Here is a 26,723-nt window from a genome sequence, read left to right as displayed (position 1 = left end):
AATTTTAAATGTAAGTTGGAGCACCAATTTTAGGCTCAAAGTTGAACTCAAGTTCAAAATATTAAGATCAAGCCAAGCTCGAACATATATAAGTTCAAGCTTGGTTTGACTCAATATCACCCTTAATCATACACATATATTAATTTGGAACTTTAATATATGCACATATGTGTGTTAGTGTGTGTGTGTGTAAGAGTATTCAAGGGTATAAAAGCATTTATATACTATTATATTCAGTAAAATTATCTTAAAAGTTTTACTCTTATATACCCACAAACGCTAGAGTATCTTTTATCCTTCCATTTCCTACGACAATAAAAGCAAGATTGGCCAATAACCATTAGGAACTGTTTTCCGATGCTCCATAAACCAAGGCTATTTCAATCTTGAAAGTCACCAGTAACAAAGAATTTCGCCTTACTTTTGCCCGTAGTGCGAGACTACTCAAAAATTATAATACTTACCTGAACATGATTGGAGTCATGGGACGATGATTAGGGTAACAAAAATGGTATGCACCTACTTAAATCAATCCAGATTCAATGTGTTAAGTGAATATCTGAGAAATTAGGTGCAGCATGTATGATAAGAGACGATTGTATTGCAATAAAACAAACAACAAATATAGCATATCTTTCAACTAGGCTGCACTTGGGAAGTTCAACTAATGTAGGCATCAAAGTTTTGCCGAGCAGCAGATATGGGGCGATCCACAACAATTGAAGACAAAATCTGTTCAATTAAATATAACAACTGAAGAAAAAAAAATATAAGACAAACAACTGGATTAAATCTCCCAAGATTTTGATTTCCTATATCAAATTTACAGTGTTATCATCTGCTAACTAATCTTTGTTAAATACGTGAACTCAGTTAGTCTTTTTCTCTTCTGCAGGTGTTGTAGAAGCTGTAGTTTCGGTGGCCGTGGCACTGTCTTCATCATCGCCCCCAAAGCCATACTCATTCACCCGCTTTTTGTCAACTGGATAAATCCATCTTTGGTAAAGATAAATGAGGAAAATAGCATCTGTGTGTATTCAAAGACAAGAAAGAAAACAGTAAGCCAAACTGGAGTAAAAAATTATTGAAAAACATTACGAGTTTTGGGTTGTCCAGAATTAACAAAACCCCGCAATTACTGGCTCTATGATCACAGGAAATAAAGAGTTCTGGCACAGAGGAAATATGCAACTCACCATCTCTAAAAACAGATAATCGATGTAGAATGGGCATTTTGATTACAAAAGCAAAGAGATCATCCACAATAGTGTTCAGAAACTTGTATGTCATTTGCCTCCATGGCATATGAGCGACTGATTTCAACTTATAGTTTATGAAGAGCTGAGGGCACATCATAATGAAACCTGCAGAACCACCAAGAGAATAAAAAAACAAATCATTTTTTTCCCACAAGAAAGAATGAAAAGAATCCTGCCTTGCATTTTGAGTTTATGAAAATTCTGAAGAATAAATTTCTGTTTTATATCAGAAAAGAAAAGAGGAAAGAGATATATCCTTCATAGCAGAAAAAATGTCAAGCTCAAACTTATGGGGATACAGTGCTCGATGTGTGTGTGTGTGTATATATCGCAAAAAGGAGTATAGACTTATGTCAATATAAGCCTGGGTGCACCTAATTTTCATTTTTACATCAAAACTGAATCGATTGACTTAAAAATTAATATTTTATTAAACATTTTTCAATTATCTTATAAATTCATGTCGATGATATTTTGAAAAAAATAATTTTTAATTTTTTAGGATAAATTGAGATAATGGGCATTGTTGTAATACGATAAAGTAAAATGCATTCTTGTATATAGGTTAACTTTTGTGAAGAAGAAAAAATTAGGTGCAGCAAACCATGGCTGGACTTGAATCCAGCCTCTTTCCCTCTTATATATAGATATAAAATGTGATGGCAAAGTGTTAACATGTAAATGGAAAGAGTGGTGATGCTCAACCTTTTATTTCAAAACTAATGCAATGATAGAAGACAACATTAGTAGGAATGCGGAATTCACCCAAATTTATCACATGCATTTCTCTAGAGACTACATTCTATCTCGCAATCTTCCATGCACACTAACATCGCATACAAATTTTTATTAACTTATCTAAGAGATGCAGACTGGAACAAATCAGGGATCTTACCAAACATATAAACACAGCTGGTGAGGGAAGAAAGAATCCAGGAGTACCAACTCTTGTGGCGCTCATACTTGAGAGAGTACACAGCCGAGCATGCCACCAGAAAGAAGAGTACATAAGACAGGTATTTCATGGCAAGATCATCATACTCCTTGGTCTTATTATTCTTATAAGATTCACGATCTCGAAATCTCAACTTAGGGATCTTTCCACTTCGGTCAATCTGAAAAGATCCAAGGTATTAGAAATAAATGGAATGGGGACATATAAGGAGTTGAGTGTAATTACAACATGAAACTGTCAAGGCTTGCTGAGGTGGACGCAAATACCTCAATGTGCATTGCTTTCCCAATCTTCCAAAACTCAATGCAGCAACCAACCCCAGAACTGGCCAGGATCATCCAGGAAGTATCATTATCAAGTAGGTAGAGGAAAACAATCAGCTGACAAGCAAAGTTCACAACAACAGACTTCGCAGAAAGTCCTTCCATTGACTTGTTTTTATTCCAAAACTGGATATCTGGAAAAAGATAAAACCAATTTTTGTGTTGAAGAATTCCAAATGACAGAGAGAGAGAGAGAGGGAGAGAGATTCCACATACCATTTTTAAAAGCCAAGAAATCAAATACAGAATGTAGTAAAGAAACGACCACTGTTATCATCAAAAGGTAAGGATTTCCTTCCAAGAATACCCTCTGCCATGAAAGAACCGAATTAGACATTGAAAGAGTGAAAACTGCTAAAAGGCATTGGCCGCTTACACTTTAGAAGCTCCAAAGGTGCAAAGATTGGTACAGAATCAAGAATTCTAAGAAAAAATCTTCCATACCCTCTTTCAAAATATTTAATCATCAACTGTTTCTAATTCATAAGATAGTCTACAAAAACAAGATGGTGATCAAGTCTCTCTATTGCTTGTCTGGACAAAGGTATTGCCTCGTACTAGTTTTCACAAAAATATGTACAAGATATATCAAAGAAGAGAAAAATAACCACGTAAAAGGTCAATACAAAGAAAGAACATTGCGATAGAGGTTACTTAATGAAATTTGATGTAATACAATTTTTTAATAAATCTACAAACAAATATAATATCCAATTTCATTTTAAGACACTGAACCATTCTGAATAAACAGAATGAAAATGTAATTCTACATTAGACAAGGGGAGTCAAGTGTATTTTAAATTGAAATTGTCCAAATTTCATTTCCAGAAAATATGGAATTTGAACACTTTGAACGATCATGGAAAATAGAAACAACAGATTCTACTGATCTTCAAATGTCTCTGCAAAAAGTGAGAAATGGAATTCCACAGGGGTAGGAAACAGCCCAACAACAGCTACACCATTTCCCCTCTCAGATTTGAAGGAAATACCACAACAGCTCAAATGCCCCTGAACTGTGATCTCTCTACCTCCCCTTCTGGATCCACCTGCAATGAGCACACACCTCACCCTTTGTACCCTTGTCCCTTGTGAACAGTAATTTTAAAGACAAGAAGAACTCTCAAATTCTGCATTCTGGAAATCTAAATTCTAAAATTTATACAGTAATAGCTTTCTAGCAAATATAGTTTACTAATGTAACCCCAAATACATGACCATTCCACCATCCTCCCCTAACAACAGTAAACAAATAAAATATAAAATAAACAACAGATTATCACGGTACCTTCAGTTCATCGGCCTCGCCTTCAAGCATGCTTCCATAATTGCGGTTCATCTGAAAAGACTGATCAATCTGAAGGAAAAGCTGCCATTTGGTCATGCTGATAGGACTAACCTCCAAATGAAGAGGCAACTCTGTCACTGAATCATTTAGCCGTATCAACTTATCCCTTAGCAGCCAAAACTCATTGAAGAAAATGGTAGGATAATAACCCTGAGACTTTTGCTGAACATTCAAGTCTGTGGTCTTATAGTTAATTATAACAACTTCTCAAATAAAATAAAGAAGAAATGCAGATGGAATTGGAATTATGACCTAAGAACAAATATTGAAACTTTGACAAATAAATACAAGAAACCTATGAAATTACTTTAAGGAATTGGTTCCTGGATAGGTGACAAGAAAAACCCAGGAAAATTACATCCTTGGATGATTATAGCTACAGAATAGACTTTGTTTCTGAATTTATGTTGATAGTTGAGCAGGAAATACAAATAAAAATAATAATAATAAACTCTACAAATTATCAGGGATACAACCAGCAACATTTGGAGGGATTGCATTAAGGGTGTACCTGCAGGCAGTACAAGCATTTGAAATTAGAGCTTACTATCATATAAAGAGAGGATAAAAATAACATGAAGAATCATGAGAAAGATGTAGACAAAGCCTCATTCCATCTGCCAACAGAGATAATAAAGACCATTTTAGTGATTGTCATACTCAGTTTATCTTTGCAATAGATGTGGCATGTTCCAGTATGTGAGTGTGATCCACATTTGGTAACACAGTGCATACCAAGCAATGTACAGGCTTCTCAAATATCCAGTACAGCTTGCATCCACCAAAGCAGAATGCATTTTCACGTAATGCAATACATTTATGGTGAATGATGTGTGAGAAGGACTCATGTCATAACCGGTGCTAATGCTCCACAAACTCCAGCCCCAGATAGTTCACAGATATACATATATTTGAACTCTAAAACCATCCTGTCTTACTCTATAAATAATTGACACATAGAAGAACAAGAGTTTCTTCTTCACTTCTTACAAGAGAGAGAGAGAGAGAGAGAGAGAGAGAGAGGGGGGGGGGGGGGGGGGGGGGGGGGGGGGGGGGGGGGAGAGATTTACTTAGTAAAATCATCAACAAGATTAATTGTGATATTTGGTTTCCAAAATGAAACCCATTCAGTGGGGCCATCATCTTTAGTATCCTGCGGACTTTCAACAATAGCCTGTATGATCAAACAAGAAAAAAAATGGTGAGGACATTGACTCAACAGTAAGGGAGGTGTAATATGGCTCTCTAAAGAAAAGATATATTGAATGCATTCTAGCAAATATAACCAGAGACAAAGTGGGACACATATGTTTTGACTCGGTACAATTAAGATAACTTGACAAGCAGTTTCTGAATCACAATAAGATAAGATAGAAAGGAGTCAATAGAACAGTGAAAGAAAAACATATATACTCATATAAAAGTAACTTCAAATAAACCACAAAACTTGGTGAAGAGTAGTCAAAGAAAAGAAAAACCTGGCTGACTGTTTCACCCTCTTCAGAGGGTTTTGAGTCTCCCAACAAGCTCCTCCTTTTGTCCACTTTTGACTTTGGATAGTAAACAACAATGGCTGAAATTTTGGGTAAAAAATGGCAAAGATGGTCTGAAACTGCCACAATGTTATCTAAGTAAATAGAAAGCAGATCACACCATACTTACGATGCGTTTTACCAAAGGCAGAAAGTGGCTGATATTCTGGATCACTAGGGTCTGGAGGATAACCAGAGCGGGCAAAGAAAACATGTGCATAGAGACTCCCATTGTGTTTTAGAGCCTATAATAAGAGAAACATCTTACTTTGCGGCCAATTTACGTCAACTTAAGGAAAGGGATCTAATCCATATGGGACATGAGATTATTCAAGGAGCAATACCTCTGATGGAGAATACTTCAGAGAAAGAGCTCTAGTGCTATGTTGTCCCCACACAGTATATGGTATGTTGGTTTCGTGCCAAACAAGGGCAGCCTCATTACCGAAGTCCTTGAACCTTTCCTGTTCAGAAAGATACAGCCACATGTCCTGCAGAAGAAAACTAGAGTTACAATTCATTTGAAAACTTTGGGTGAAAAAACAGATCATATAACTAAAGATGAAATGAGAAAGGCTTTGATAACTTGTAGCTGTAGAGTATAGACATCAGACTGATGTTAAAAAAAAAAAACAAAAAGTCTCTGTAACTGCTCCAGACACGCTTAGCTTTTCAAGTTATGAGAGAAAAATATCAACCTCGTTTTGCCACAGGAAAAAATAATTTGTATTCAAGCGTCACGTAACACGTTCACAGAATTCACAATATATTACTTTACTCAAGAAGAAGCCATACAGAATTACAGAGAGCTAGTAACTGACATGAAATTTTATAATCCTTAAATTTCCTTTTGGAAACTTAACATAAGGCCGAAGCAGCATACAAACATTTCAAAAAAAGTAAATAAATAAATTGCGGTTATGAAGCTTTCAGGATATGAGAAAGGCGTCGTTATCAGTAAGTTCAGTACGACCAAAGCACAAGTTAAAAGACGATCCAGAGACGAACTTCCGATAGATCCAACCGAGTGAGTGAGAAAATCAGTAAACAGAGAATAACAGAGGTTCGGTACTGACGAGAGGCACTCCCTTCTGAAAGAGGTTGGAGATCTGGTGAGAGGGATCGGAGGAGGTGGGTTTCTTGGGCGAGAAGAACCGCATGGCGAAGTACCATATAACCGCCATCCGAACTATCCCGGTGATGGTCTGGCCCATCCCCGCCTGCTGCTGCTGCTGCTGCTGCTGCCCCCGCCCTTGGGGTTGCTGCGTCTGAGCCTGAGTCTGTTCTGAAGGACCCGCCATGGATCCCACGCCGGACACAGGGAGAACAGAAGGAGAAGAAGATCTTTTCGCGAAGGAGAGAGGAAGAAAACGATAGTGCGTGCTGAGCTATATAGTCCCTCGTAGCCTTCGACAAATTTACCGCGACCTAGACACAGACCCAAAAACTTGATGACGTAGAGGGAAAGGATTGATCAATGGGATTAGGGCAAGTCGCTTTGGAAGAGTCAGATGGATAGCTTCGGTTGAGAAAGGTGGGTCGATGGATGGACTATTTGTAAGGTACTATTTGTGTATAGATAAAAACAAAAGGCAAAAATAAATTGTCATACCATTAATATTTAAAAGATAATCTAAAATTATATATGGATAAAAATAAATTTTCATAACAAGTATATTATATTAATCACTTAAATTTCCTTTGTTATTTCTATTGATGGGAAAAGGATTATTTTAATATTTAAAAGATAATCTAAAATTTATATATGGATAAAAAATATAAAATAAAATTTCTTAACAAGTATATTATATTAATACTTAAAAATATAATCACTTAAATTTCCTTTGTTATTTCTATTGATGGAAAAAATAAATAAATAAATTTTCATACCAAGTACATTATTTTAATATTTAAAAAATAATCTAAATTTTATATGTGGAAAAAAATAAAAATAATTTTTCATAACAATTATATTACATTAATACTTAAAATATAATCACTAAAAATTCCTTTGTTATTTCTATTGATGGTATGAGCCTAGAGTCTAGTGGTGGGAATGGTTGAGTTTGGATTGGGTTTGAGTTGAGTTAACTTAAAACTTATTGTTAAATGAATTGACTCCAACTCGACCCGTTTATTAAATGTCCTAACTAATTTGGATGAGGTGACAAAGGAGTCGTGATTGGAAACAATTGCGAAGAGAGTGGTGAGAACAGAGATTGGTCGCCCATTTCTCATCACCACGTCATTGATTCTAGTAACCCACGACTATCTTGATGCATGGATTTTTTTTTTTTTTCTTTGGGTACCATGAGACCTAGATATGTGGGAGCAAGTTTGTCGATTTTCTTATGTGCATCCATTTGAATTAAACTAGTACGAAACACTAATATCGAACCTGAGATCTTCTTGGACTTTCTTTCATAAATGAAAGCTTAGGCCTTAAGGTTTAACGTTGACCGAGTGTTGACTCTCTTATTGATTTTTATGATAACAAAACTCCATTGAGCTAACAATTGCAATTCTAGCATTTCATATGTATTTCCTTTAAGAGGCACAAAACTCAAAAGTCAAAGCAATGAACTGACACATGCTTCTTGAAGACCTCGAGCTCTATGGAATGGTAATGTGTTCTTCAAAGAGTACCCTTAGAAAGAAGCAGAAAATTGAAGACTAGAGATTAGGAAGTATTGAGAAAATGTCAAAACTCAATCTATGTAAGAGTATAACCCCAATCCTTCAAAAAATTGAAGTACAATGTAAATGTTGGAGTTTGAGGACATATTTGCATTCAAAATTTTATCAAAGCATGCATACATTTTAGACATGTTAGCATCACTTTACGATTACAAATTTCTATGCTTTAATAGTTCATATAGTAAAATGCCATTTGATTAATCGATCAACATCTGTCAATGATTGATCAACCGGAAGTGCACGTGCCAAAAATATAATGCATGATTGATCAACTTAAAATATCAAACCCAACGTGAAGATATTGATCAATTATACCATATAAATTGATCGATCAACTTAAAATGTTAGACCCAACATGAAGATATTGATCGATCATACCATCGATCAATAAGTCATTTTCTAACAGAAATATAGCCGTTATACATGATTGATCGATCAATCACTTTATACTGATAGATCAACGTGAAATCAAACTTTTTGCAAACTGGCAAAAAAATGACTAGTTTGGCTTGGGAATCTTATTAATACCCCACCAAACCTCCCATTGATAAGTTAATAAAGTTTTATTGGCATACCTACCGCAATTCATTAAAATTTTCTTGAAATTCCTTCCTAAGTTATATTTTGAGAAAAAGAACCTATGTTACATATCTCTTATATTACTTTATAAACTCCAACTCCTTGCATACAACTAATCAAGCTCCTATCTACTCTATTGAACGTCAAAGGTTGAAAGCTTGGAACTCTCAAAGAGAAGGTTATCTCTACACGGTTTAAAGGGTGTAAGTTCTACCTTTCTTTTGTTATTTTCATTCCTTGATAAGTTCAGTTAGAACCATGTTAAATCTAGATAGAAAGACCTACTAGAACTAGAATTTAGTTAATTTCTTGGAGAGAATGATTCGTGATAAATTTTTTATTTGCTATTGATGATTGGCAAATGGCAGAGAAAACACCTGGAAGTTCTTACGAGTGACAAGCTTGACGGGGATGCAGTGCAGTACTTTTCAAGCTCTTTGTGATATCTTCCATTGCCTTTCCTTGCGAATGCAGTTTCGTCAATCATCCTATCCATGAGAGAATTCCAAGGTAAGTTGGATTGATCTACAACGAATATGAGATGTAACTAGTCTGTGGCAAATTCTCTGGCTTTGATGGTTCAAACTCCACTAGAGTGAAGCAGGAAGGCATCAACTTTGCTTCCATCAAATTCGGGCTTCTCTGCAACCATGTAGGGAATTGTACTCCAAAGGGGTTTTTTTTCCAGTGAAAAAATTGGGTGAATGAGAAAATAAATTTGTTTTTCTATGTGGCAAAAAGTCCTTTAAAATTTACAATGGGTTGACCTAATGTTTTTACCCCATTAGACCATGTCCTTGTTTAGGCCAATGTATGTGTGGTCAAGTTAGGTTTTACAACCATATTTCACCAATTACATATCTTTGATATTATTTGTCATTTGCCAACGGATTCTAGAATATTGAGAAGCACTTTTCAATGAAAACTAGGCAAATTCATAAGGAGAATACTAGACAAAAAAGAAACTTAACATAGGTTTTATGTAATGGTTACCCAGTTTGACCCCCTAGCCTCCTCCCCCTTACTAACCCCTCTACTCAGGCTCCCTTCCAAAGACTGGATGTAACTAAGGGAAGGAGGGACCCTCCCTCTTTGGAGAAAATTAATTAATAATAAGTTAAATAAACTTCACAAGTATTTATTCGTCGATTAATTTAATCCAAATATATTATATATTATAATCATTCATTTTCTCAGGTAATTTTCTTAGAATTTTTATTTTTATTTAATTATAAAAGTTTTGGCCACCCCCCCACCCCTTACTTTAAAAACACTTTTATGCAAATGAATTAGAAGATTTTAGACTATTATTTTATTATTTTAATAACTTAATATATTATATTTTTGTTGATAATGTGGAAATTCTTTGCATTTTTATCCTTTTCAATAGCTCAAAAAATTACTATCCATTATTAAATATTATATATTTTAAATTTATTTATAATAAATAAATAAATATAATATATTACTCTCCCTTTTAAAAATAAATATAAAAGCATGATTAAGAATCCTGCTTAACTACACTTGCAATGTCACAAGTAAAAATGCTTAACTGTGGCATGGAACCATACACGTCACCAAAACAAACTCTATTTCTCCGCATCTCTCCTCCTTTCTTCAGTTTCTGTGTCTATCCCGGAAATTGACCTGCGAAAGCCATCTTCACACTGTCTTTGCTTCTCTTTTCTCTCTTCATATTCTTTTCCAAAAAGAGAGATAGGAGGGCAGGCCACCGGCCTCCGGGAGACTATCCAACAGATCATCTGGTTGCTGAAAAACTAATGAGATACGTTGGGAGATCTATGGAGCCGTAAAATTCATTCTGTAATTCTGATTTAGTTCTTTACATTGTATCTGCCAAAAGAGAGAAAAAAGCGTTGCTTCGGAGAGTTGAAAATTACAGGAAGTTCCGTATCTGGAATAGGAGTGTTGGTTTGGGGTCTCCGGTTTCTGACTTTTGGATTATTGGTTTTGAGAGGGAGAATCTCCGCTGGCCTCCGGGAGAAAGAACGGAGAGGGGGTGGGCAGCCCTCCCATCTCTTCCATTGCTGCCAGCGCCAGGGGATGGAGAGGAGGTTCCTCCATCCTCTGCCTCCTCCCTCCTCCCGCAACGAAAATAAAAAAAAACGAAGCTGTAACATGCCACGTAATTTACATGTCACATGTAAAGAAATTTACGAGTTGACGTGTGAGTGTACTTAACATTTTCAATTTACTTGACCATGTTTTATTTCAGACCATTCGATCAAGTTTCTACTAATCCGACGGTCACCAGGCTGGGGAAGGAACCGGGTGACGTACAGAACCATCCTCTTCTTCCTCCCAAACGACAAATCCCGTCCAAGCTATACTGCTACACGCTGCTCTGCTCTCGTCGAACAACTAGCAACCAGTAAAGCCTTCGCTTTGAACGGCCGGTGGCTTTCTCTCCTACATTTCAGGTGTGACAACCCTTACCCAGAGGCTTGAGATGAAAAGTTTCTTGCTATTCTTTTTATTTCCACATTAAGTTTATTTGGTCTCGTGATTGCAATGCTTCTATCATAAAAGACCTAAAATTTTCTTTCGTTCGCCTAGTAGAAGGTCTGGAAATCTTAAACGAGCTTCCTGTACTCTCTCCTGTTAGTGAAGAGCACAATAGATAAGAGGATTCTGTCCATTCGACCTCCTTTCGCTTTTGTTGTTTATGTGGTTTCTGGAAAATGAATATTTGGTGGCGATGAATGTAATCCTGCCAATTAAATTCTGTTCAGTTTCCTCTTGAAATATTCCTAATGTTTCTCCACTTATTAAACAAATTTTGACAACGTATGTGCGTGTGATTTACAGCTGTTGTGCTTTTGAGCTGTAGCTGTTTTCAGTTGGAGTTTGATTATATGAAAATACTATTTTGTTCTCATTCTGACTATGTTATTCATGGGTGTAAAGAGTATATTTGAGAGTTTAATATGTGGTTTATTGGATATACCTTTTATTTTGATCAGTGTCTAGTACATGATTTTAGTGGAGATGGATTCTTGTAAGTGATGAGATCCACGATATGCTGAATTCTCTGTGTGTCTGTAAACAGAGAGGTGAAGATGCAACCTCACCTTCGCTTTTGTACATGGACAAGGCAAACTTCATTCATTTCTAATAGATTTCAAGGCTATATGATAATCTTCGAAAATCTAACTTCAATAGATTGACCAGCATAAGCCCAGAGGAAGCTGACCACTGTTAAAATGCCCACAGGAAATGTATATATACATTTCATCTTTTTTTTTTATTTTCCTTTTATCGAATGAAAGAGATTTGCTCTTGTTCTAGTCAGAAGTTCCATGAGCTTATAGAGACATTCAATGACCAAGCAAGAACTTAGTAGCACCATCTGTAAGCCATTCTATCCCACTTTTTAACCTAGTAACACTTAGAAAAATTTCCAGAAAAGAAACATGACTGGGTAGTGCATAAATGCTTGCCTCTGCTCCCCCAAGGCCATAGCCTGCACAAGCTGATCTTCGGTGAAGTCAATCTTCACCTGAAAAATCTGTTGTACTTCTTATTTGCATGATGCAATGAACTAGAGACAAAACAAAGCAGCAATTAACTCAAGGCTTGCACATGCTGAACGAAAGTACAACACCATTTCCTTCTACCATATTCATTTTTTTTTTGAAAAAGATGTATATATATAAACAAGAAAAATGCAAAAATTACAAAGAGGGGAGCATATCCCTGACAACCAGGGAGTGTAGGGTAGCTCTGTGCTTAGCAAGCGCATCGGTTACCGAATTTGCGGATCTCGGAATGTGAGACCAAATACAAGATAAAAATAAACAAATTTCAATAATCTCCCAAAAAATGTCCCAATGGCGCCATGGGGGGAGGGGATGCACGCTCGCACCATCCAATGACCACCTTCGAGTCCCCTTCAATATGAAGGGGACCTGTGCACTTATCTCTGAAAATGCAGAGCCCGTTGAGGAGACCATGAAACTCCGTAGAGTCGGTGATTCCTAAAGGGCTGGCATATGAGTAAAGCTGGTTGCCTAAGTGATCTGAGATAACCCCGCTGAATCCAGAGAGCCCGGGATTACCAAGAGAAGAACCGTCAAAGTTCAACTTAAGGTAACCAGGATCAGGAGGGGTCCATTCCTGCATAGTCCGGATCTTTGTTCTAGAGTGCATCCTAGCCAAATTAAACCAGTTCTCACTGATAGGGGTCCCCACAAATGAGGAGAAAGACTTCTTCATCAAGAGCCATGAAGAAATATGTCCCACAACTCGGTCCGCCACCCAGTCCGTTGATTCGATTTTACCTTTGAACCTTCTACGATTGCGCTCAGTCCATAGACCCCACGATATGAAATTAGCACAAGCCGAGAGCATCACTTTTCCGAGTCCAAAAAGGGACATACCAAGTAGCAACTTACTGAATGAGAGCAAATCGGCCGCCATACAGAATTGAATCCCCAACATGCTAAGTATGGATGTCCACACCTTCCATGAGAAGATGCATTGAAGCAGAATGTGACTTGTGGACTCAACTTCTATATTGCAAAGAGGACATAAGGGGTCTACTGAGGGGTGACCTCTTCTTCTAAGCACGTCTGTCGAGAGAATCTTGCCGTGACAAGTACTCCACATAAAGAATTTAATCTTAGGAGGAGCACATAGATGCCATACAAAAAAGATCTCATGATCCTGATGAGGTGCATTCCAACCATTGATGAAACTGGATGCAGATGATACTGAGAAAATGCCTTTTTTCTCCGGCCACCAAAAGAGCTTGTCTGCCACCAAAGGACGAATTTTTACTGCAGTTACAGAATCCATCAGTCGACTGGCCTCTAGCGCCTCAGTGTCCAAAAGTCCTCTTCTAGGATAAAGGTTCATACCACCCCCCTCGAAAGCATCTGCTATTGATATATTTCTACGGGTGGATAGGAGAAACATGCTTCTGAAGGAATTCTGTAGCGGTGCCTGCCCCATCCATAGATCATCCCTAAATTTGAGGGACCTACCGTTTCCAACATAGAATCTGCAGGCAACTGAAAAGTTTGGAAGAAGTAGGTATAGTGCTCTCCAAATTGAAGATTAAATCTTCGATTTCCTCCTGATATCCACCAATGAGTAATACCCCCAAGCTTGGCAATAACCATTTCCTTCCAATGATTTGAGGAATGAGTATTGATTTTCCATAACCATTTAAGGAGCAGAGCTTGGTTCATATCTTTGGACTTTTGAATCCCCAGGCCACCCAAATTTTTTGGCAAACAAACTTCATCCCATTTGACTAGGTGAAATTTAAAAGTATTGCTCAATCCTCTCCATAAAAATTTTCTTTTGATTTTATCCATTGTCTTACATATGGATGCAAGACAGGGCATAAAAGATAGTGGATAATTTGGAATACTTGCAATGCAAGACTTGAGAAGGGTGAGCCTCCCTGCCTTACTTAGTAACTGCCCTGTCCAGGTTGCCATCCGGGATTCAATCCTCTTAACCACCAGATTCTAAAAACTTTTACAGATGCGGCCGTTGAATAATGGTAGGCCAAGATATGTGGTCAGTAAGTGGCTTGTCGTACAACCAAATATACTAGCCATCTCTGTAAGAAGCTTAGGGCTAACATTGAACCCCATTAGAGAGGTCTTTCCCCAATTGACTTTCTGGCCTGATGCTAACTCGAAAAGACCCAAAACCGCTTTGATCTTTCTGACACCCTCAATGTTACCGATCCCAAATATGATAGTATCGTCTGCATACTGAAGGATGGGAATATTAACAGCTTTTTGAGGGCTGATTGGAGGAAGCCATCTTTCTACCATACTCATATGCTTGATCATCAGTATCCAACTCCATCCCTACCTTTGGCTTCTTTTTTCACTGCCACTTGTGTAGAACTTTGGCGTTCCACTTCGATAGTGTCCATTACCTATAAGTTGAAACACATCACAATCAAAGCAGACATCAATTGAATATATGCTATCTAAGCTTGAGAGAGTTATGATCTACAATAGATCTTTCCAAATTCAATTTTGCCATATTTCAGTTCACTACAATCTTTTGTTATGTAAAACCTACCGATATCCAGCGACTGTTTTAATTCATCCAAGACATTTCTTACATCCCAAGCCACATTAAATGCATAATATGTAAAACTTACCAATACCCAATGGAACCTCTTCAAAGAGTCTTGCAACCCATATCACATTACAAGCATTACCTATTCACATTTAAAGAAAAAAGACAGAAAAAGAAAAAAACTGTTCGTGGACTTGAAAAAGAAAGTTCCTCTAGCAAAAAAAGTTAAGTCATTTCTGAGACAGGAGGAAATTATTAAAAATAGTCAAATTACATTAAAAAATAGTCAAATTAAAGTGTAGCATCATAAAGACTATAATTTAGCAACTCTCACCAATCCCCCTATTACTAAAGGAGAATTCAAACTGAAGAAGTACTGGCGAACAAGCCAGTTTCAAGATTCAATTCAGCAAAGCACCCTCAGCATCAAGTTTTTGCTGTCAAATTGATAGTAGAAAAATTTGAAAGAAAAACTGCTGCAACTAAATTAAACATGAAGGCTTATAAAAAATAATTTCCTACCCTAAAGTCTAAACAGGGACCAGACCGATTGGTTGAATCAGATTCAATCGGAACCTGTACCTGTCCGGGTTGTATTAGGCAAAACTTGGGGGAGACTGAGAATTGGCTCGTCTGACTGGGTTAAGCGGTTAAACCTCTGAACCGCTATGACTTGGCGAATCCGTTGGACCTGTCTACATGAGGAAAAGAAAAATCACAAAATGAAAGGGATCGGCCGATCAGGATTAGGGCTTCTTAGGGCTCATTTCGTTTTTTTCCCTCTCTCCCAGAGTTCTGCTGCCTTCTCCCTTCTCTTGACTCTGGAATATCCTGGCAACAATCTGGAGCTCCAGCGTGCTCCTCGGATACTAAAGACATAGGTGGTAGACTTCTAGTGAACAAATTTATCCTTGGGTTAGTGATTTCTGTTCTCCACTTTTCCTCCTTTCGATTTAATTTTCTTGGAGGCGACTGATTTCACCTATTTGACTGAAATCTGAAATCTTTCCCAAGTAACCATTACGGACGATCTTAGAGGAAGATTCAAAGTCGCCGTTCAGTATTGGGTCTTCGGTGACTAGTGAAGACCCATTTGAGAAGCTTCCCTCTATCTTCCCATAAGTAATTAATTTTTCTTAGTTATTTTCATTCTAATCTCAGTAGTACTTGGTATTTTAATCTCAATAGATAGTTTAGGTCTCCAATGTTCCAATACGACTAAATTTCATGCTTCAGTTGTGTTGATTTTCAGGATTCCATAGTATTAAGATTTTCGGTAATGAAGGGGAGAGGGAAGAAGGAAGAAGAAGAGAAAAACCTAAAAAAAACAAAAAAGAGAAGAAGAGAGGAGAAGAGAGAGAAGGGAGAGAGGACATCTAGGAGAGAGAGGAGATGAGAGCACATGTTAGGAAGAAAAGAGGATGAAGAATAGGGTTGTGGACTTGTCCAAATCCTCCCCCTTAACCTTTATTTATATATACTAAAAATACCAATATTACAAGTATATCCTTCATCCTAGTATGAGTGAAGAAGAGACAAAAAACATAAGATAATTACATCAATGACACCCCAACTCATTCACATCTTTCAACACTCTCCCTCAAGCTGAGAGGTAACGACAGTGATCCCAGGTTGAAACAAATAAAGTAGATGTAATAATGATCTCCTTCATCAAAGTGTCCTGAGGATAAGTACGAAACCTGACACAGACTCTCAAAAATTAAAAAAATGGGTGATAAAACATAAGTCGAAACCAACCTCAAAGGATTTCGAACAAAAATAGTGATAATAATTACTAAAGTGGGTAATGCTGATCATTCACAAGACGACGATAAAAAACCCAAGGGTACCAAATAAAAAGTCACACTGGACTTAAAAAACACCCATATATAAAACAGACCAACCATAGCAATGCACCAAAAATGATTGGCCAAAGGGGGTAAATGAGAGTCAAATAAAAGATGGCAGGAGAAAAACTGCCAAATAATAAAAGGGTAATGGAGAATCAAAGGAAGATAAGATGAAGAAGCCGGGAGCTATCATGTGCTTTATTTTCTGAAGTGATTCAAATTCTTCATCATATGAAATTATGAACCAATGCCAACAACAGTCAACAAATAATGAACCCAAGACAAGCAACCGAGGATTTCTTCTTCAATAATATTGTCTCAATCAAAGAGACACAATAACAGTTGTGGTAATGAGCCAGTACCCAAATAAAACATACCAAATATGCAATTATATAGCAGCGGATAACTGGTAAATAATGAAAATCCTTAAAAATAATAAGGATACATGAAATAATCTGCAAAAATTCCATCTTTGAATAAAGAAGTTGTGCACCAAGTAATAAACTGAGGTATAACTCTAGAACTAAACATCTATCTGGCTAAATTGTATGGATGGCTAAGCCCTATCTCCCCTAACCCTGCCCTTGATATTAGCCTCCTCCAATATGCAGATGACACTATTCTTTTCTGCGATGGCACCCTTAATCAAATTCATAATTTAAGTGCCTTACTGAGCTTATTTGAAACCTCGTCTGGACAAAAAATCAGCTGGGAAAAATCCTCTATTTCTGGGTACAATATAGAACCTGGTCTTCTCAACTCTATGGGAAATTACCCTGGCTGCCGCATTGAATTATCCTCTGGTACATATTTGGGGCTTCCTCTGACCCCACGTCTCCCCTCTAAGGCTGCTTGGCACCCAGTCATTGAATGTCTGGAAGGGAAACTTGCCACCTGGCGAGGAAAATTTCTCTCAAAAATAGGCAAGTTAACTCTCATCAAGTCATGTTTACAAGGAATCCCTAACTATTATTTGTCCATGTTTTGTTGCCTAGCGTCTATCAAAAACAGAATTGAGCTCCTTAAGAGGCATTTCTTTTGGGGAGGCCCAAATGGTGAAAAAAAATATCATCTGGTAAGATGGGAGGAGGTTTGCAAGCCAAAAGTTCTAGGTGGGTGGGGAATTCGTGACACATCCACAACGAACTCTGCCATGCTGCTTAAATGGATTTGGAATTTAATATGAACCATCATTTGATTTGGGGAGCTTTTGTTAAGGAGAAAGCAAACCTTTCCTCTGGCTGGTGGACAGAAGGAGGGCAAATCCGCTCTCTCGCCTACTTGGAAAAAAATTGCTCAGCTCCTTCCCAAATTCAAAGTGGCTACTAAATGTTATGTCGGAAATGGAAATACATCAAAGATCTGGAATGATTGGTGGGTAGGCCAAGCACCCCTCAAAAACAGCTTTCTGGTAATCAGTGGCCTCTCAGGTAAACCCAGAGATCAATATCTTGGATAGTTGGTCAGAAAATGGAGGTTGGAATCTAAACCTCAGAAGACATCTTACTAATGCTGAAGCTCTCCTTGCATCCCAACTCCTTATCACTCTTTCCACAAAACCAAATAAATTCATCCGATGATACTCTAATTTGGACTCCGTGTCCAAGGGACCTTTCTCCACATCTTCTGCCTATGCATTGTTAAACAACCTATGAGATCACCCAAAGCACACTGCGGCCCATGCTTGGGATCTGCTTGCCCCCCCTCGTGCTAAGTTCTTCATTTGGTCTGCCTTCAGAAACAAAATCCTAATCTCTGATGCTTTAATTCGTAGGGGCACTTCTATCTTGGACCATCACTGCCCCTTCTGCACAAATACCCTAGAAATAGCAACTCATGTCCTTCTTTCTTGTCAGTATGCCTACAAAGTTTGGACATCCCTTTTAAACAAAATTGGCCTCCAATTCTGTGCATCGAGAAACCTTGCTGACACTGTCCTCTCACTTGTCAATTTGCAGCTTCCAAAGCTTGGGAAAATGATTTTATCTTGCTGCATTGGACATATTATCTGGGCTCTCTGGAAATAACGTAACAAAAGGAAATTCAAATTCAAATCTTGTCCTATTGAGGTTTTGATTGAGCATATATTTAGTCAAGTCTCTGTTTGGCTCTTAAATAGAAAAGAATTCAAAAAATTAAGTGGCTCAAACTTCAGAGGAAACTGGCAATCTATTGCTGAGATGTCCCTACCCTCTCGCCCCCCTACTATGGCCACATGGACCCCCCCTCCACTTGGATGCATAAAGATCAATTTTGATGGCAGTGCATTAAGCTGCCCTGGTCTTGCAGGTTTCGGTGGTGTTATCCATAATGAAAATAGCGAACTCATCTTCTCTTATGCTGGTCCCCTTGGTAGCACAGACTCGACTACTGCTGAACTTTTTGGCCTTTTGCACGGGCTCAGGGTCTTCACCAGCCATCTCTCAGGCCCCCTTTGTATTGAAGGCGATTCAACAGTAGTCATCAATTGGTGTGCAAACCATGGTCAACCTCCGTGGCGACATTGGGATATGTTTAAAGAAATCTATAATTTACTTTCAGGGTTAAATTGTATATGGCAACAAATTCCACGCTCTGCTAATCACTTAGCAGACTCTCAGGCTAAAACGGGTGTGTCTCTTCAACACTTTGTTGTGGGGTCCGGCCCCCAAGTCTAGGTTTGTATTCCTTTCTTCTGTTTATCAATATACACACATTTCATAAAAAAAAACTCTAGAACTAAACAAGTTCTGAAATCGAGCAGTGAAAGATCAAGTGAGGCTTGTATTTGAAGGACCATCTACAGTCTTTTGTGTGCCAGTAAGGGAGTGAACTGCTGTCATCAATCCCTTAATCACGCCATGGATCACCTTAGCCAGGGGAGCCAGTGTTAAGTACCTAGCCAATACTACCCAAAAGACCGACTTGTTAGGTAGCGGAAAGCCAAACACTCAACCTAGGACTACAACAATACTCCCACTGTTACGAGCCGACGATCATGGCAGCCCACTCTAGCGACACCGGCCCGCTTTGTCGCTCTAACTGTGTCAGACTTCTAGGTGACTCCCTCTAGGTCGCTCCCTCTGTGATTCGAACTAGGAACGTGGCGCCCGCTCTGATACCAAATGTTAAACACCTAGTCAATCCAAAAGACCGGCCTGGTAGGTAGCGGAAAGCCAAACACTTAACCCAGGGTCATTACAATACTCCCACCGTTATGAGCCAACATCCACGACGGCCCACTCTAGTGACCCGGACCGCCTTTTTGCGCAACACAGGTCTCTAAGTCACCCCCTTGGGGATTCGAAATCGCAACAACAGTATAGCTCTGATACCAAATGTTAAGTACCTAGCCAATACTATCCAAAAGACCGGCCTGTTAGGTAGAGGAAAGCCAAACACTTAACCCAAGATCACAAGAATATTCCCACCGTTACGAGCCGACGTCCACGATGGCCCACTCTAGCGACACCGGCCCACTTTGTCGCTCTAACCGTGTTAGGCTTCTAGGTCGCCCCCTTCGGGATTCGAACTCGGAACATGGTGCCTGCTCTGATACCAAGTTGTTATGGTCCCTAGCCTTGGATCTAGTAACTCGGCGAGGTAATTGTGAATCCAACATTGTATTAGGGTTCTTGGTCTCGGTAATGAAGAAAAGAACCTCCTTTCCTTGCCTGTTCTCGGTAGAATTGAAAAGGAGTTTCCTTTTCTTAGTCTTCTCCGTAAATAAAATACTTCTCTTGCTGTTCTCGGCCAAGAAGGGCTAAACCCTTTTTGCTGCTCACGTCTAAGAGGATAGGGACCCTCGAGATTAGGACTTCCTAACCCTCCCTTACTCGGTTAGAGGCTAAAACTGCCTCTTTTAGATGTGCTGCTCGATTAGGGACTCAAGACTTTCCTTTTCTTGATCGGATTGAGGGAGAAGTATTCCCTCTTGCTGCTGTAAACGTGGAAGAGGCTAAAGCCCCTCCTTGAACTCGAAAAATAGTAACCCAAGTGCCTCTCCCTTATCTTGGATAATCTCAATGCAAACCAGAATTCAAAGAGAGAAGAAATAAAAACTCAAATCAAGAGAACCATAGCTGGAGCTCGTCAAAGAGACCTCCCAACCCTAGAACTCGTCAAGGAGAACTCCAAACCCTGTTTAACCTAATTCAAGACTTGCCTTTTCTCTATTTCTCTACCCTCTAAATAGGGTTTGACGTCATAAGTGTTTTAGGGCAAAAACTAACAATTCTGCCCTTGCATCCGTGCTCATTACATAATTAATGAAAAATATACTTAAAGCATTATAAAATATGAAATTTAAAAGTAATAAACTCAGTGAGTCATTGCCTCCTCCTTTGGGTGACTCGGTGTGCTATTGAGCCCGCCACATCTGCCTCCCCCATGGAGAAAGAGCTTGTCCTCAAGCTCGTAAGATGGGTAGACCTGTTGGAAGTTGGCTAGCTGTTCCCATGTCGCATCTTCTTTTTCGGTGTCCTCAACATCTGCACTGTATTAGGGTAACATGGTGGAGAACAACATTAATGAGTTGAAGGAATTGATGCTCAGAGTTCAGCAAGCACAGACAGAGACTGACAGAAAAATTGCTGTAATGATGGAGCAGATAGTACAAATTCCAGATATGAATATACAGATTGAGAGACTTTCTGGGATGATGGGAAATACGACGATTGGAAGGAACTCAATTCCGAAACAAAGAGGATAGGACAGTTCGCACAACAGAGGGGGAGATCAGTTTGCTGGGTGCACTAGTTTTCCTGGCCAGATTGGAAACTTCAACCAGGGAGGAGGCACCGTACCAAGGTATACAAAACTTGATTTTCCTACTTTTAATGGGTCAGAGAAAAGGCAAGTATTGAATTAGGTTAAACAGGGTTTGGAGTTCTCCTTGATGAGCTCTAGGGTTGGGAGGTCTCTTTGACGAGCTCCAGGTATGGTTCTCTTGATTTGAGTTTTTATTTCTTCTCTCTTTGAATTCTGGTTTGCATTGAGATTATCCAAGATAAGGGAGAGGGACTTGGGTTACTGTTTTCCGAGTTCAAGGAGGGGCTTTAGCCTCTTCGACGTTTACAGCTACAAGAGGGAATACTTCGCCCTCAATCCGACCAAGAAAAAGGAAGTCTTGAGTCCCTAATCGAGCAGCACATCTAAAAGAGACAGCTTTAGCCTCTAACCGAGTAAGGGAGGGTTAGGAAGTCCTAATCTCTCCTACGTGGGCAACAACAACCTTTCTAGAGGGTCCCTACCCTCTTAGACGTGAGCAGCAAAAAGGGTTTAGCCCTTCCTGGCTGAGAACAACAAGAGAAGTATTTTATTTACGTAGAAGACTAAGAAAAGGAAACTCCTTTTCAATCCTACCGAGAACAGGCAAGGAAAGGAGGTTCTTTTCTTCATTACCGAGACCAAGAACCCTAATACAGTGCTGGATTCACAATTACGTCATCGAGTTACTAGATCCATGGCTAGGGACCATAACAGCAAGACAATTGAAAGTGCAGCTAAATACAGGTGCAACAAGGATAAGTACTCGACACCTTGCAGCGTAAAATTCAGCATTGTGGAGCTGCAGTCTATGGCTGGTTGGCAGGAAGCATGGGATAGTTGCTGCAAATATTTCTTCAAAAAACAAAAGAGAACTTACTGGAAAAAAACAGGAACGTGACCAGCTTGTTGAAGACAAGTAAGCTGGTTCTGGACTTTATGGTATACTTCAAGAGGTATATGAGGATATTGCTGGGCAGAATTAGACGTATGTTTGATGTTGGTTGGATATGCAGGAGATTGCTGGTTTAAAGGAATCCTGCCATCCAAGCTGTTAACATCAGCCTTAATCTGGAAAGTTGCTGATTAAAAGACTTTCCAAGATAAGAAAGTTTCCTAAGTTACCACAGACCTGAGATGCTGCTGCAAAGAAATACACCAGACTATGGCAAGATCGTTATAGCAGGGGGATAACTTATCCAATTCATCAACCTGCAGCAGAGGACGTTAGTCAAATATTTCTAAAACTATCTGAAACTTGGTAGCAGTAATCTGACCAGCATATTCACGTGACCAGTATATGTGCTTCCAAGGATTAGACCAGATATTCACCTGCTAGATAAAAATAACCAACTGAACTGCAACGTGTCCAAGTATATCTCTGCACCAAGTGTATATCTCAATGAAAGCACCAAGTGTTAGAAGAGTTCCAGTAATGTGTTGATAACCATGGCTTGAAGAAGGATTAAAAAGGATGGAGATAAAAGACTTCCCAATGTGCCCATGTTGAAGACTTGCTGAATAATCATCATCGTGCTGGAGGAGACGTCCTTGGCGAAGCTGTTGCAGGAGATGGTTTCTAAGGAAGTTCGGAGTTAAATAAATTGCTTTCAAAGGGGAATGGTTTAAATTTCTCGCTGGATGCCAGAAAGTATTAGAGATATTTGGAAGCCTGATGAAAATTGTTGGATCCTGGTTGAGTACTACTTTGCCACTCATTCATTTAATCCATATATATTATGTATGCAATCAATGAAAGCAGTAGAAACCGGTGTGCTGCAAGGATTCAAAAAACAGAGAAGAGATTGGGCACAGAAGCAGAGAATGTAGCAGAGAACACAATTCAGCAGTAAACTGGGTTTTTGAAGCTTGTTAGCAAGATTTTAGAACCACTTCCCAGCAACGTAACAGCTAGATAAACAGCAAAGTTGAAAAAACAGCAATATGGAACTTGCCGTAGCCTGAAGGATTTCAATACGGAAGGTTGCTGATTCAAAACAAAAACATTCCAATTATCATGTCAAGCAGAAACAGAAACTTTCTGAAATAGCAGCTATGTGCAGAAGAAGGTTTCTGAAATACTAAGCAGATACCATCGTATCTTAGTTTCTCAACCATAGCAGCAGAAACCAATGCAGCAGAAAGTCTAACACGCAGTAGCTGAAAGTGACTGAAACACGCAGCAGTGAGTCTTTCTGAACCACGGCAATAAGGTTGCTGGAAACCAATCCAGAAACTCTCTATGCAGAGAATCAAAATAAGAAACCTTCCACTGCTAGCCTTCTTGAATGCTGATCTTTGGTTATAACAGCAGCATAACAGATATTGATCATCTTGACAGCAGTAGATAGCAACAGGAATATATGTATTAAAAAACGAGATACCAAAGATCTGTAGCAGGAATAACAGAGTCAATAACATCAGCACGAGATGGAAGATCACTAGCACCTTTTAAACGCCGGAGTCGAAGAACCAGAAAGCTCCGCTCGAAATCTGCTTCATAATGGATGGAGAGACGCTTGTTTCTTTCGACTTCATGATCAGAGTGTCTGCTGCTACTCGTCGGTGGCTGCAAATACTTCTCAAAACAGAGAACAATTTTTTGAAGAATATCATACTGTAGCCTTTTTTGAATCAGCAGTCCCATGCAATCTTCAAAACCGAACGGCAACCTTCATGACTCATAATCCGAGCAGAAAAAAGTATTTGGAATCCTGAAAATCAGTCATTGCGCTGATACCATATTGATTTTCAGGATTCCATAGTATTAAGATCTTCGGTAATGAAGGAGAGAAGGAAGAAGGAAAAAGAAGAGAAGAAGAGAGGAGAAGAGAGAGGACGTCTAGGAGAGAGATGAGATGAGAGCACACGTTAGAAAGAAAAAAGGAGGAAAAATAGGGTTGTGGACTTGTCCAAACCTTCCCCCTTAAGCTTTATTTACAAATGCTAAAAATACTAATATTACAAGTATATCCTTCACCCTAATAGGAGTGAAGAAGAGACAAAAGACAAGATAATTACATCAATGACACCCCAACTCATTCATATCTTCCTTCAAGTCGTTCCCTATCTTGAATATACAATAGCCCTTCACAACAACCCTCCTTTCCAATTCATCAAGTTATTTCCTGTCAACATAATGATTTACTAATTGAGTACAAGTCGAGCAGTGTCACTTAATTTTGATTCTACTTGTCTTCTTGCTCCATTTGGGACCAATAGTTATTATCCTAGGACTAGATATCTCATATTTTATGTATGATATGCGGACAAATTATGCGGCCTTTATTGAATTTTATGATGTCTGCCTTTTTCGTTTCAGTTACTTATTTGAGTATACGCATTGCTCTAACATTCAAAAGCACACTGAACATTCAAAAGCACACTGAACCGTGGGTGAAGAACTTATGGTCTTCAACATGACATTCTGAATCTTACGTCTTGTATTGATGTTTCATGTGCCTGGGTTGACCAATTCTATTACTGACTCTTTCTCTGGGGACGAGGTTGCCCTTCAACTTCTTGTTGTCTAGGGCCCCTGCTTACGTGCTTTGTAGTTTTTTGGCTTTGCCCTAGTAAACTTTCACTTTTCTAAAAAAATAAATAAATAAAGAAATGAAAAATTATGGTTCTCTTAGTGATTGAGGCAAGTTAGCAAAGTCGTTAGACTTTGGATGAGTATCTAGTAGTGGTCTGCACAACTTGATCAGTGGTGTGCATGGATCAAATGAAACCAGCTTCTTCCTGCTGCAAGCTGAGCGCTTTTCTAAATAAGCATATCCATTTCCTAAGACGCAAAAACACATACTATTGCCTGTGTAAAGGTGGTATATCAACCCCATCCTGAGGCTGTGGTTGTTATTTTAATTGATTGAGCACTTTGGTAGGCTAAGTTGGAAGTTAAGTGAACATTTCATGCTTTCTCATGAGTTGTTTGTACGTATCTAGCAGCATTCACTTTCAACAAAAAAAATGCCATCACGCTTCTTTTTTCTTGGCAGGTGCATTAAGTGACGTTCCAGAGCAATTCCCTGTTTGGAAAAATAGGTACGACCATACTATGATGAATCTCGGTGGACTATGCAGAAGAGTGAATCTGAAGGAAATAATCACCAATACCTCTGTCTACAATGGAGTTGTTACAGGTAAAAAAGGGTTAATATGTTGTTAACAATAAAAATTCATCCATTTAAAAATGTTAATGATTGTAAGAATTATGTTAGCCCAGTACCCTGAACTTTGTTCTTTTATTCTCTTCTTACTGAGACTTCAGATGTACCTGAGGGACTGAGCTTGATGATCAGGAGGTGGGCAACAAAAAAGACAGCTGGATCAACCAAGAATGGTCGAGACTCTTTGCCGAAGAATCTCGGGGTAAAGAAATTTGGTGGTGAGGTCAGTGATCTTGTTTGTTGACGTCTTAAGCTGGATTTCTATACGACTTTTTGAAGATAAAACTCCCACTGTTTGAGTTTCTTTGTGTTTTTTCAGAGAGTAATTCCTGGGAACATAATAGTTAGACAGAGGGGGACTCGATTCCATCCTGGAGACTATGTTGGAATGGGGAAGGACCATACACTGTATGCGTTGAAAGAGGGTAATGTGAGGTTTGAGCGTAACAAGCTGACCGGACGCAAGTGGATCCACGTTGATCCCAAAGAGGGCCATGTCCTACACCCCATCTATTCTGAACAGGCACAGACTCTTGAAGCTACTGCCACTTAAAAGCTTCTCCCTCAGCAGGGTTAGAACGAGGGATGCTTTTCTTTCATCCAGCCTGCTTAAATTCTTCTCCATGCAGAATTGCTAGAACGAGAAGGTCTCATTGTGCTTTGAAAACTTTGTTCTGTTGCTCGTGAAGCTGGTTTAATTTTATGAGAAGACCCTTTGTCTCTCAATAGTGCTTTGAAAACTTTGGTGTGTTGCTCATGAAGCTGGTTAATTTTATGAGAAGACCCTTTGTCTATCATAGTGCTTTGAAAACTTTGGTCTTTTGCTCATGAAGCTGGTTTAATTTTATGAGAAGATCCTTTGTCTCTCATAGTGCTTTGAAAACTTTGGTCTGTTGCTCATGAAGCTGGTTAATTTTATGAGAAGACCCTTTGTCTCTCATAGTGCTTTGAAAACTATTTTCTGTTGCTCATGAAGCTGGTTTAATTTTATGAGGAGACCCTTTCATGATAACCATGTTTCCTGCCTCACCAATCCTATTTACATTGCAAGAGAAACTTGATCAAATATTTGAACTTCAAACTTGTGCTTATATAAGACCTTTAAATGATCTGGAAATGTTGCATTTTCTCCAATTCTCAAAACATACAGTAGCTGATTGCACTTGTGAAAGGCTTTTTTTGGGCCATTCATT

The 26,723-nt window shown here is 38.7% G+C and overlaps 2 protein-coding genes across 2 annotated transcripts; one reads left to right on the top strand and one right to left on the bottom strand.

Annotated features, from left to right (window-relative positions):
* Positions 1 to 581: 581 nt before the first annotated feature.
* LOC137945823 (uncharacterized) lies at positions 582 to 6,897 on the bottom strand. The gene is made up of 12 exons (XM_068791868.1): positions 6,494 to 6,897; positions 5,762 to 5,908; positions 5,548 to 5,662; positions 5,364 to 5,458; positions 4,956 to 5,059; positions 4,359 to 4,396; positions 3,826 to 4,061; positions 2,754 to 2,847; positions 2,481 to 2,671; positions 2,155 to 2,374; positions 1,197 to 1,364; positions 582 to 1,027 (listed from the first exon to the last, which is right to left on the bottom strand). The coding sequence occupies exons 1-12, from the start codon at positions 6,716 to 6,718 to the stop codon at positions 870 to 872; spliced, it is 1,791 nt and encodes a 596-aa protein (XP_068647969.1). The 5' UTR covers positions 6,719 to 6,897; the 3' UTR covers positions 582 to 869.
* Positions 6,898 to 11,026: 4,129 nt separating this feature from the next.
* On the top strand, positions 11,027 to 26,324 carry LOC137946278 (uncharacterized). Its single transcript, XM_068792511.1, has 4 exons — positions 11,027 to 11,134; positions 25,360 to 25,503; positions 25,632 to 25,753; positions 25,850 to 26,324. The coding sequence occupies exons 2-4, from the start codon at positions 25,419 to 25,421 to the stop codon at positions 26,081 to 26,083; spliced, it is 441 nt and encodes a 146-aa protein (XP_068648612.1). The 5' UTR covers positions 11,027 to 11,134; positions 25,360 to 25,418; the 3' UTR covers positions 26,084 to 26,324.
* The last annotated feature ends 399 nt before the right edge of the window (positions 26,325 to 26,723 follow it).

Source organism: Aristolochia californica, unplaced genomic scaffold (assembly GCF_029961685.1).
Source record: "Aristolochia californica isolate CCGP_79_NKW_82.1479 unplaced genomic scaffold, dmAriCali1.0.hap1 SCAF_12, whole genome shotgun sequence".
Lineage (NCBI taxonomy): Eukaryota > Viridiplantae > Streptophyta > Magnoliopsida > Piperales > Aristolochiaceae > Aristolochia > Aristolochia californica.
This window is presented reverse-complemented; position numbering and strand designations above follow the sequence as displayed.